Source organism: Typha latifolia, chromosome 1 (assembly GCF_019914945.1).
Source record: "Typha latifolia isolate L0001 chromosome 1, TyphaL0001v2, whole genome shotgun sequence".
Lineage (NCBI taxonomy): Eukaryota > Viridiplantae > Streptophyta > Magnoliopsida > Poales > Typhaceae > Typha > Typha latifolia.
Window position 1 is genome coordinate 862,370 of NC_133086.1, and position 11,857 is coordinate 874,226.

The 11,857-nt window shown below is 36.0% G+C and overlaps 2 protein-coding genes and 1 long non-coding RNA gene across 3 annotated transcripts; 2 read left to right on the forward strand and 1 right to left on the reverse strand.

Annotated features, from left to right (window-relative positions):
• Nucleotides 1-251: 251 nt before the first annotated feature.
• On the reverse strand, nucleotides 252-3,275 carry LOC140802546 (transmembrane emp24 domain-containing protein p24delta9-like). Its single transcript, XM_073158079.1, has 4 exons — nucleotides 2,957-3,275; nucleotides 2,670-2,879; nucleotides 1,400-1,476; nucleotides 252-587 (listed from the first exon to the last, which is right to left on the reverse strand). The coding sequence occupies exons 1-4, from the start codon at nucleotides 3,188-3,190 to the stop codon at nucleotides 443-445; spliced, it is 666 nt and encodes a 221-aa protein (XP_073014180.1). The 5' UTR covers nucleotides 3,191-3,275; the 3' UTR covers nucleotides 252-442.
• A 1,154-nt stretch (nucleotides 3,276-4,429) lies between these two features.
• Nucleotides 4,430-5,571, forward strand: LOC140780612 (uncharacterized). Its single transcript, XR_012107544.1, has 3 exons — nucleotides 4,430-4,513; nucleotides 5,151-5,284; nucleotides 5,369-5,571. It is a non-coding gene; the product is annotated as an uncharacterized lncRNA (long non-coding RNA).
• A 1,158-nt stretch (nucleotides 5,572-6,729) lies between these two features.
• Nucleotides 6,730-11,769, forward strand: LOC140781251 (rhamnogalacturonan I rhamnosyltransferase 1-like). Its single transcript, XM_073127174.1, has 8 exons — nucleotides 6,730-7,137; nucleotides 7,824-7,891; nucleotides 7,968-8,056; nucleotides 8,143-8,305; nucleotides 8,583-8,872; nucleotides 10,523-10,727; nucleotides 10,944-11,101; nucleotides 11,230-11,769. The coding sequence occupies exons 1-8, from the start codon at nucleotides 6,900-6,902 to the stop codon at nucleotides 11,492-11,494; spliced, it is 1,476 nt and encodes a 491-aa protein (XP_072983275.1). The 5' UTR covers nucleotides 6,730-6,899; the 3' UTR covers nucleotides 11,495-11,769.
• Nucleotides 11,770-11,857: the final 88 nt, after the last annotated feature.

Genomic DNA, 11,857 nt, shown 5'->3' on the forward strand with positions numbered 1-11,857 from the left:
TGGATCCAATATATTTTCGCATCCCAAGTAAGCACAGACGGTATCTTTATGTGTAGTTGGACATATCATAGTATATCAGCCACAATACACTTTGGTACACTACATGTACATTGTATTGGGCCTCTCTTCTTTGCCTCCTATGCATACCTTTTCTTTTTCCCTTCTTTTCTATTTCTGTTTGAAGAAAATTAGCATGCCCTGGAAGGGCCAACCAGATAGTCAATCAGATGGCAGGAAGAAATAACTAACTATTAGCAAGCACAATGACCGAACTTTTAATTTCTTCTTAGTCAACTATAGCACCAAAAATTAAGAAACTAAAAAGTTTACACAGAAGAAGTTAATTGCATGTATCAAATCTACTAGGAGAAAAGACTCAAGGAACTACTAGAATGCCTGATAGCACAGTAGTAAATGGCAAAGTATTGTGATCAGAAAAGAACTAAAGCAGCTTCTTTCTCTCAAAAAAGGTCTTCAAATGCCACAACTGCATTCCTGCTACTGACAAGCACACAGCAAGAGATAGGAAACTGAGCCAAGCCATCCTAGAGTTGGTGGTTCTGTTCATATCCTGCATTTCCTCCTCCCTGGAATATCATGAGGAAACATAATACTAAGTCTAAATATCAGGCAAGAGGCAATTAGCATGTCCTTGGAATCTAGACCAATTATATTAATGAATCCTTAAGATCCATTCTAGCTTGAAGTATCAGCCTACAATGTTACAATATGGATATGGCAGTGTCCTAATAGTTTTGAGTAATAACTAACTTGATTGCACATAGAAGACAAAACACATAATGAATATCTAACTTAATCTGCACCTTTAATATATTTTCACACCAAAAACATTCTTTTATTTCCATTGAAAATGCAGCTCAGGATATGCCATTATGTACTATTGAGATAATACTCATTTAACAACCTCTTGAAGCATAGGTGAGATGCAGCTTAAGCACTTCAAGATTTGTTTGTGAAAATTATACCCACACTGGATCACAATAAAATGCATGAATAACCAAATTAGATGTCTACTCTACTACGAGTTCTCTTACTAGCTAGAACCAAGTAGTTCTAAGGAACATAGTAGGCCATGCCCATTTATAATTGGTCAAAAATGCAAGTAATCTTCAAATCTAACAGCTTTTATTGAAGTAAGATTTCTTGTAAAAAAAATGTAAGAAATTATGTCATACTCCTCTCTCTACTCTACATGTAAAAGTTAAAAATGAATGATGCACTGTTTGGACTTCAGAGACAGCCCGCACCGACTAATATTTTCTTTACACAGATTAGAGAGAGCAAGAAAACATTTCTTTCATCCTAGTAAATGAAATCAACATCTTACACTAATAAAGCTTAAATTTTTACAGAGAAACCATGAATGATTCATACATACCTTTCGCGAAGATAGAACATTTCATCATGGATTGACTTAACAGTATCCTCTAGCTTCTTCAACTCAAGTTCCATGAGCTACAGTAGAAATTAAAAAAACTGAATAAATTCATATTTCAGCACATGCTTGATAAAATTGTTCAAATAATTGATCATTCTACAACGGTTTCCTTCATAAACAAGAATAATATAGGAAAAACATTGAAACAAGCAAGAATCATCAACTCACTTTTATTTTCCAAACCTACTTGCAGGTGAAAGTAAAATAGCTGACAAACAATCAACCATTACAAGACAATATTTGCAATGCAAGGAACAAAGCGTAATTGATAAATAATTTCTTTAGCATGCAGCAATTGCATTCTGATAGTTTAAATGTCTCAATTATGTACTTACAGGTTAAAAATGCTGGATATCGGACACAGAACTTCTAGCATACTTGTAGGATAAAAAATACCAAAATACAAACTCAACTTACAAATGCATATAACACAACAGCTGGTCCCGTTCTAAAACTCTTGACAGTGGATCAAGATAAATCCTAATTTTGCTTACAAGTTTTTGGCAAATCTTATTCAGCAAATTTGTGATCACAATCATAAATGTTTGTTTCCATTAAAGGTCAGGAAGAAGACAAATGATCTATAAAGAGAGGAAACGTCCTCAATTATATTTTTAAAAGTAACGCATTTCATTGTCATTCTACTTGTACAAATTGAACTACTTAATATAACCTAAAATAATATAATGTAATTCCTTACTTAACATGTCCATTGTTCAATAAAGAATTTAATTAACTGCTTTCCTATCACACTGTTAATTTATTGTAATGCTAGAAGAAGATAAGGGTTTTCCCATACGAGATCTGAAGAATAAGCAAATAACTAACTGGCTGGGGGAGAAGGCATATGACACCGTAGGAGTTCCACAAAACATAGCAGAACGATGGGATCCATTTATCCAAACATGTGGTCAACCGATAATTCCCAAATATTACAAACTTAATTGATGAATCTACATCATCCACCAAAAAGGTAACCAAGGTAAACAAAGAAGAGAAGGGCTTCAATCTTAAAAAAAATATTCTCCTTCTCACGGATACCAATTGTTCCCTAAATCATCGACCATACAAGATAACACTCAGATCTAATTGAGCACAACTTATAAGAAACAACAAAATTTCAAATCTTGCAAATTTAATTAACGGATCTAAATCACCCCCAAAAAAATATATCAACCAACAACGTAGAAGAGAAATGTTTCAATCTTACATCGATCTGCCCCTTCTTGGCAACATTCGTCCAATCCTTAGCAGCAACACCAGTCTTCCAGTCGAAGTCCAGCGTCATCGGCGTCGACGGTGTATGATCCGCCGTCCAGAAGCAAGCGAGGTAATCTCCAGCCTCGTTCGAGGTGAAGGCAAAGTTCCCCGACTCCACGTTCTCCGCAAAGTGCATGCTGTTCCCGTAGGGCGAAGTAACCTAAATCCACCCAATTCCAAAAATTCTATGATCCGACGAGCCAATCATCTAATTCGGGTTAGGGTTTGGTGTGTTACCCTTAGGGTGACGCGGTGGGACGCGGGGGCGGGCTGGGAATCGGAGGGGTTGACGACGGAGTACTTGCCCACGCTCATGGCGTTGAGCTTGATGTCCTCGGAGATGCACTTGGTGTGACCCGATTGGAGATCGAAGCGGAGGGATTGGGCGGGAGGTGAAGATAGACATAGGAGAAGAAGTGGGAGCAGTAGAGAAGGGGAAGTAACGGATCCAAATCGTCTTCCTCTCGCCATTGTTGAGCTCTTCTTGGCCCAATGGTTGCTCCTCTCTCGAGTTCCTTCCAAGGGTTCTAATTTAGCAGCTATAGTAGCCAATTACGGATTGCCCAGTATCTCAATATAACAAAATTCGTGCAATCGGGGCTGTCGCGAATCGGATCACGAGATCTGATAAGAGTTTGACTGGTTCGATACGGGTGTCTACTCGCTCCGGATCAATTCCAATCTCAAATAAATTATTATAAATTTTTTATTTAATAATTTAATAATTAATTAATTTAATTAATAGCTTGATGAACTGGTTAGTTCAGAAAAGCAACTTAGCAAAGTAACCGTTTAGAATATATCTGGATGATATTTAATTTAAAATAATGGTTCGATGATGTACATAACTTGAATTTTAGATAGCTTATTATATTAGCTAAAATTTAATAAAATCTAAGTATTTTTATGTGTAGAAAAGATTGGCTTTTGTTTGATTTATATTTAACTTGCGAGTTATTGAATAATAAAAGAAACAGTACTGACACGTGGAATATAGATTAGATTTGATTGGTGGCATGGTGGGCAGGTGCATTTGAGTGAGTTTTCGACGGAATAAGCCACGATTAAAACTTAAATACTTGTTTTTTAAAAAAATTCAACTTAATTAAAGAATTAGATATATATTTATCAAATCACTTAAATCGCTAATTATAATGATTACTTCTAAGTATGAGCCAACAACTTATTTAAAATTTAAAATCACTAAAATAAATTTTAAATTTTAGAAGATAAATTTTATATAATTTATTTTTTATTCCAAAAGTCGCTAAAGTAAAAAAATAATTTATAATAAATTATTTTCTAAAACTTCATAGTTCTTTTAATAATTTTTAAATTTTTATATTAGTCACTATTTATATAAAATATTAATTATTCTACCAGGATATAAAATATAAAAGTCACATAGCAAGTTTTTAGAGCAACGTTGATATGGTATTAGAGTTAAAAGTTATAAATTTTAATTTTGTAATATTTATATTTTCTTGAAAATATAAAATTTCATCTATTTAAATTAAATTCACTTTTTAAACCAAATTTATTGTTCTCTAACTCATATAGTCATGTAATTAAATTTTAAGATAAATTAGATGCAGATAAAAGTATTTAGCTGACTTAAAATAATCAAAAACTCCATTTGAGTCCCTTCTGCCCATTTCTTATACGAGGGAACCTCTTGGGCTCTTGCTCATTGTCTCATTGCTCGAAGGTGCTCGTTTCTCCGTCTCTTTAATATATTTTGTAGAATCGATTTGCTCTTAGATCGCAATTTTTGGGACATTTCGAGTGTTTCAGGTGAACCTTTTTTCTTGTGAATTATTAGTTTTTTTACTGTTCCATAATTTGAAAAGAGTCTGATTTTTTATTCAGTCCTAGTGTCGACAAATTGGAGAGGAAAAAGTAATGCCCGACTTCAAAGAACCATAACTGATGTCATCTGAGACCCAACCTAACTAGATATTATGCCCACCTGACAATTGCATGCAAGGTGCTTGAAGAAATGTTGCTTCTTCAATTGTTGATAGGTGGTATGATACTAGTTTGTTTTGTAATCTCTTGGTACCAGTGTTTCTATAGTCAATTCATAGTTGGCACATTAAACATGCTTACAGAAGTCCTTTAGAATCAGACAAGAGATTAATTTCCCAAACCTAAGTTATCATGGATATATCAGTTCTCAAAAGTTTTGCATCCAAGTTGTCCTTTAAGGAAATGTTGCCTGCCTTCAGTTCTTTGCACTGATGTTTTTAAAATAATTGATAATTGATAATTGATAGTTAATTCAACCAAGTTGATCTTGCTTACCTCCATATTTTTATCCTATCTTGATTTCACTTAAAGATATATTCATCTCACTCATTGCTTTTTCAATAAACTATCCTTCCCTTTGATGTTCACTAATTGGAGCCAATTGTCCTTTTTCTAATTGTAGGATCTGGTGATAAGGAGCAGACTCATAAACTTTTCTAATCTTGCTGCTTATGATCAAATGGAACAGTAAAAAACTGTTCATCTTCAGCTTTTCTAATGGGATTTCACATCTTTCTCAGTAAAGTTAGCTTTCATGTATGGACATCTTATGACACCAATACACCAATTATATATTATCAACCTTATCCGCTCAGCTAATGTTTCTGGATGTACATGCAGAATCATGTGGATGGTGTACTAGCAACTGTGGCAAATTGTGCATCTTTAGCTAACAATGTATGTACTCCTCTGATCTCCTCTATTTCATGGAAGAGCATCTTGTATGACACTGCAATCTTAAGAAGGAAAATATAATGAGGATATGAAATTGACTTGAACTTCAGTTTCATACATCTTATTTTCCATGTAAGTTTTAATGTTCTAGCCTGGTCATTGTGTAAATTTTAATTGGAATTCAATCAAGCAGCTAATTAGTTGGCGAATTAGGGTAAACTTAGTGCCGAAAATATTGCTCAGCATGAAAGAAGATTTTTTTTTTAAAAAAAAAATTATGAGAAAGATGTGAAATCCCATTAGATTTAAAATTATATATTAATCATCATATTCTTATATCTTTGTTGGTGCCAATTTTGTTTAACCAAAAGTTTTTCTACATTTCTTGATAGATTTGGGATTCAAAATCTTAAACATAATGTAAACATACGATGGATAAATTTTTTTATTTGTCCGTACAAAAATGAAGAAGAGATCCTTGGGCAAGTCAAATCCTACCCCACCCTTGACTACTGATGTTGATTAATATTTGTTCTAATCCACTGAAAGATTTCAGACCTTCATACCTTTGTTTTGTCGTCTTGCTTAGGCAATCTCTTATTTGCCTATCTTTTCTCGCAGAACGAAAAATAGCTTTCCAGCGAAAGCGATAGAATTAAAGCATTAAATGTATAATATTTGCTTTCTCTTCGTTTTTATCCCAGATGTCCAATAAATAATAAGATAACTTATTCTTATTAATGGAGTGCATGTTAATGTACGTGTAAGGCTTAAGGCTTTTTGGCCTTTTTATTAAGAGGCTAAAAGCAAGTCGAGCTAGGACGAGCTCTTCTTTTGGTTTTTTCCCCAGTTAAAAATATATAAAATATTAGAAGGTACTTGGTAGTTGTTATTAGTTTGATCATATTTAAATAAGTAGTATTGTATCTAAAATGTTATAGTCTTTATCTGCAACCTTTGTAATTATTATGCAGGTTAAATGGTGAATATTATTCTTTTAGACGACCATAATAGTGGCAGAAGTGTAATTTAGGCGGTCTAATTCACACGGAGACGTGAAAGATTGTGACTTGGGGTGGCCCCCAAGTCCCAACTACCAATGGGCAATGGCATAGACCCAAATCTTACAAACAAGCTTAGGCTTTGGATTTGTATTAGAATTAGAATGAGTACGACACGTCCTTAAGCGAAACTACGAGGTGCAGAAAATCCCTAAACCAACGCGAAAATGTCCAGAAACAACTGAGATTATGTTGATATATACTATAAGTATACCTTAATAACTAACTAATTCCCTTGTATTTCTCCTCCCATTTTGGACCGCAATCAGAGGTGCAAACACTTCTCCACTCTCTCTCTCTCTCTCTCTCTCTCTTGACGAGCATCAAATCTCCGGCTATGTCAAGGCGCCGGCCGGCCGCTTAAGACGGCGGTTGTGGTTGAAGGATCGCCCGCTACGGCGGTGGCGGCGGGGGGGATGCCTAGGGCGCGGCGGCGGTCGTGCTTCGTGGCGGTGTGCGGTGGAATCGTGGTGTGGACTTGCCTTGTCCATCTCCTCACCTTTGGGCGGCTCTGGCGAAACCCTAGCGCCGCCGCCGCCGCCGCCGCGTCGTCTTGGGGATGGAGCTCGACTCGCCTCTTGTTTGGCTTCGGGGGTGATGGTGGATTACAGGATTTCTCGCCAAGGTCTCCGGATCCACCACTGCCGCCTTTGAGTACGAAATCCTTTTTCCGTTCTTATTTTTGTTGCTTGGAGTGATTTTTTTTTTCTTTCGTGCTATTTTTTTCTTCTTTTTTTAGGCTGTATTTGTTGAGATTAGTGTGTGAATAGGGTTCGGAGGTAGGTAGAAAATAAGGAAACTGTGACTGGATTACCGCAGATGCGCCTGTTGGTAGATGTTTATGTTCTGTAGCTAAGCTGTTCGACATATGAATCCAAGTTGGTAGAATGAAATGACGAGGAAAGAAGGAAAGATGTGATTCTTCTTTTCTAGGTTTCCCAATCTCAAATCCAAAATAGAATTTATGTTTTCAGAGTAATGTCAAATCTCTGTGAAAGAAATCACTAGTCCTCTAGTTCTCTCTCTCTTCTATGATGCATGGGTGTTCAACACACGACGAGTTATTATGATAAATAATTCTATACTTTGGAGACACGCGCCCGAGAAATGGATGAACGATAGCTCACAATCAGCATGCTAAACTGGAGTACGCAAAAACAGAAAAGTCAGTTATTAGGGTGTGCTTAGGAGTATAGGTTCCATCACAAGGCAACTGATTTAAGCCATTACTTTCCAGCTTAATGCTCTAAATATTGTCATATGAAGACTTATCTGTTTAATTAGAATTGATGAACATTCAATCATTATTTTAATGCCTTCATAAACAAATAATGCTGCAGGAAACTACAAGAGCAATGGTTATCTAAAAGTATCTTGCAATGGTGGCTTGAACCAAATGCGTTCAGCGGTCTGTTGATGTTTCCTTCTCCCTATTCTGCACATTCATCTGTGCTAGCCTATCTAATTTTTATTTAATTGTTCAGATATGTGACATGGTGACAGTAGCTCGTTTGCTGAACCTCACATTGGTTATTCCAGAGCTTGATAAAACATCATTTTGGGCTGATCAAAGGTGGTTGCCAATTTTCGGAGTTCTTTGATGTAGTATTTTTATCACACTCAATTCTAAAATACCATCATCTATTATATTTGTTGCAGCAACTTCGGTGACATTTTTGATGTGAGACATTTCATCGACTCATTAAGAGATGAAGTGCACATAACTAAAAGGATCCCAAAGAGGTTTAGTCAGAAGGTGTCACACAATATTCGGATGATGCCTCCTGTTAGTTGGTCCGATGAGAAATATTACTTGCAACAGGTTTGAGCTCATAATTTTTATTTTAACTCTTGTAGTAATAAGGTCACAAGATTTAATCTATTGAAATTAAGTAGCATGCATCTATCAATACCAATAGGTGAAAGTGTTTGATCTAAGTTATCACCTTAATAGATAGCATAAGGTAGCAGAGTAGAAGGGACAGCTCCTAGTGCTTTTCTATGTTTTCTATGCTCACTATGTATTTTATTTTGTTATTCATACTAGTTTGTAGGGGTTGTCAGTACTTGATGGTCTCTCAGTTTCTTTTACTATGCAGATTTTGCCACTTTTCAATGAATCCAAGGTGATACATTTTAATAAGACAGATGCACGTTTGGCGAATAATGGCCTCAGTATGGAGCTTCAAAAACTTCGATGTCGTGTTAATTTTCATGCACTAAAGTTCACTCCTGAAATTGAGGCCCTTGGGAATAGATTGATTCAAGTTCTTCGAGGAAGGGGATATTTTGTGGCCTTACATTTGCGATATGAGATGGACATGCTGGCTTTCTCTGGTTGTACTCATGGTTGCTCTCAGGAAGAAGCTGAGGAACTGAAAAGGATGAGGTATGCAGCCATTCTTATATGCATTTGTGTTAGAAAAAACATTCTTGGATTTCTGAAGATTGTGGCTGTTGTAAAAATGGTGGCATCTGCTTTTTTAAATTTTAAACCAGTTCATGTCATAGAGATGCATATTTTGGGAACATGTTTATGCAGCATGAGAGTTGAGTGATCTGGAAGAGTTATCCATAGGTACAACATGTTGGCATCATAATATGATAAAGATTAGGGCTACATGCTTTATGTTAAACATATTTAAAAAATGAACACTATTTTAGCCATTGAATGTGCCTTGGGGTTCACAAAATTTTATCCCACGGTAGAAAAATTCAGTATCAGATTCTTTTATGTTGGGATTTGCTTTTGTGAATCTCTAGGTGGATTCAATGACTATCAAAGGTTAAACTTTTTTGTTAAGTCTTAAAATAAAGTTTATTATGTTGCCAGCCAGCCCAGTTCTGTCTTATTATCCTTCGTTGCAACTTCTGTTTCTTTATTCATGGTTTTTTTAGTTTCATATCAGCTGATATGAGTAATAGTCTCAAATCTGTACTATGCTTTGGTCCCTCCCTGAAATCTGCCTGCTAGATTAATCTGAACATTTCTTATTCTCACCTTTATAAGAATGTAGCACACTAGCATGGACTTCAGTATCACTTATTGGCACAACAGGCGAGGTCATTTATCAGCGAACCCCTGGAATATCATTCCCAATTGTTAGTTCATCTAGGACTATAAGTTAGCCCACATTGCTTATGCTTAATATCAGTTCAACTTAGCCCTCATTTTGGTTCATCTTATATATTTTGAAATTTTGAAAAATGTTTTAACACTGCTTTAGCCATTGAAAATAATACGCCCAGGGATTCACAAAAGTTCATCCCAAGGTTTGGGGATGTTTTTTTGTGAATCCTGAAGTGCGTTCAATGGCTACCAAAGGTGTTAAGCTTGTTGCAAAGTTTTAACATAAAGTTTGTTGTTTAGCCCTGTGATAGCCTAGTAGTTCTGTCATATTTTCCTGCCATGCAGCTTCATGTTTCTTTATCATCTGATATGAGAAACAGTCTCAAATCTGTATTATGTGCCCTCCATATTCTCTTTGTTCCCTCCCCCAGTTCTGTCTGCTTTGGTAATCTGAACTTTTCATAAGAATGTAGCCTGGAATTAAGAATTTGTGGAAAAGAAGCACTTGTTGGCACAACGGGAGAGGTGAATTATCAGAGATCTTCTGGAACATCATTCTTTCAATGGTTAGTTCATCTAGGATTGTAAGTTAGCCACATTAGTTATGCTTTAAATCAATTTAACGTAGCCGTCATTTTGGTCTTTCTTATTTAATTGCTGTATTATGGCACCTGGAATAGAAATATAGACGTCTATGGAAATATATAAATTATTATTTGCTGGTTTCTTGTGAATAGAAGAAATGGAACCATCTTTTTAACTTTATTATTTTGATTCTCCACAGTGATTTTTATATATGCCATGATAATCTTCATTATTAGAAAATGATAAATTGACTTCCCTTGAACATATTCACTTTACTGGACTTCTCTTACAATGTCTTAGAGATAAATTTTAATCCAATTTGTGAGAAGTGGTACTCTGACACTGACTATTGTCTGACAAGAGTCTAACATTGCTCTTATCCAGATATGCGTATCCATGGTGGAGAGAGAAAGAGATAGACTCTGAAGCCAAGAGATTGCAAGGCTTGTGTCCACTTACCCCAGAGGAGATGTCTTTAGTTTTAAAAGCATTGGGTTTTGCCAAGGATACTCAAATATATATTGCTGCTGGTGGAACTTACGGCGGTGAAAAGAGGCTTAAAGTATTACAAGCTGCATTTCCCAAACTTGTAAGAGAAAATTGCATCTTGATACCAGCTATCAGTTGCACTTGCTTTTGCTCATTTTGTGGTGATCTTTTTTGGCTTGATTACCCAGTTCAGTTGTGAGTCATCTTCTGGGCTATAGTTATTTGCTGATATTAATTGCAGCTTGCAGTTCCATCCACATTTATTCCGAAATTCAGGTGCTTATTAAGTTATAAACACTGTATCTTATACTTTCAGGTGAGAAAGGAGATGCTGCTGGCCCCAGAAGCTTTACGTCAATTTCAGAATCATTCTTCCCAAATGGCTGCACTTGATTATATGGTTTCAGTAGCCAGTGATGTTTTTATCCCCACTTATGATGGGAACATGGCAAAGGTTGTCGAAGGCCACCGCAGGTGTGTGTCCATGTCATTTGCTTTGATTCTATGCAACCAGGTCATTACTCATTAATTGTCATGTGGTAGTTAGCAACAAGCAAACAAGCACATGGAACAACTTACACCACACCTATGGATTTTTATAGGTACCTTGGGTTTAGAAAGAGTATATTGCTGGATCGGAAAAAGTTGGTAGAGCTTCTGGATTTGCATAAAAACAACACACTTTCTTGGGACGAGTTTGCGTCCCTCGTTCAAAAAGTTCATGACAGGAGTATTGGTCAACCAGCTTGCCGAAGAGTTGTGGCAAGTAAGCCTAAGGAGGAAGATTACTTTTATGCCAACCCCTATGAGTGCTTAGTTAATGTAACTGGGTGCAATAAACCAGGCAATTTGAGTTCTATCAGGTGATCGGCAAGCAATCAATCAGCGTAAATTTATTTTTAACAAAGCGAGACCTTACAGGTGCTAAGAGCTGTCAGATTCAGACTTGCATGGCAAATCAATAACCCTTGCTCAAGCTAGGGATGAAGCGACAGCAACAGGAGCAGGTGCGATTCCTTGACACATCTCCTCAATAGTGTTATATAATACTTATTTCTGGCACCAATGCTTTCTGATGCACTTGTTGTAAAGCAATTATTTGTTGACTTGATATTTATTCAATTTGCTGATTCATGATCAAAGCCCAAGTGTCCTGATCTAATGGATTGTTGAATTACACTAGAAAAAAATTAATGAGTTACTGTAGAATTGAAGAGAGTTTATCCGAAG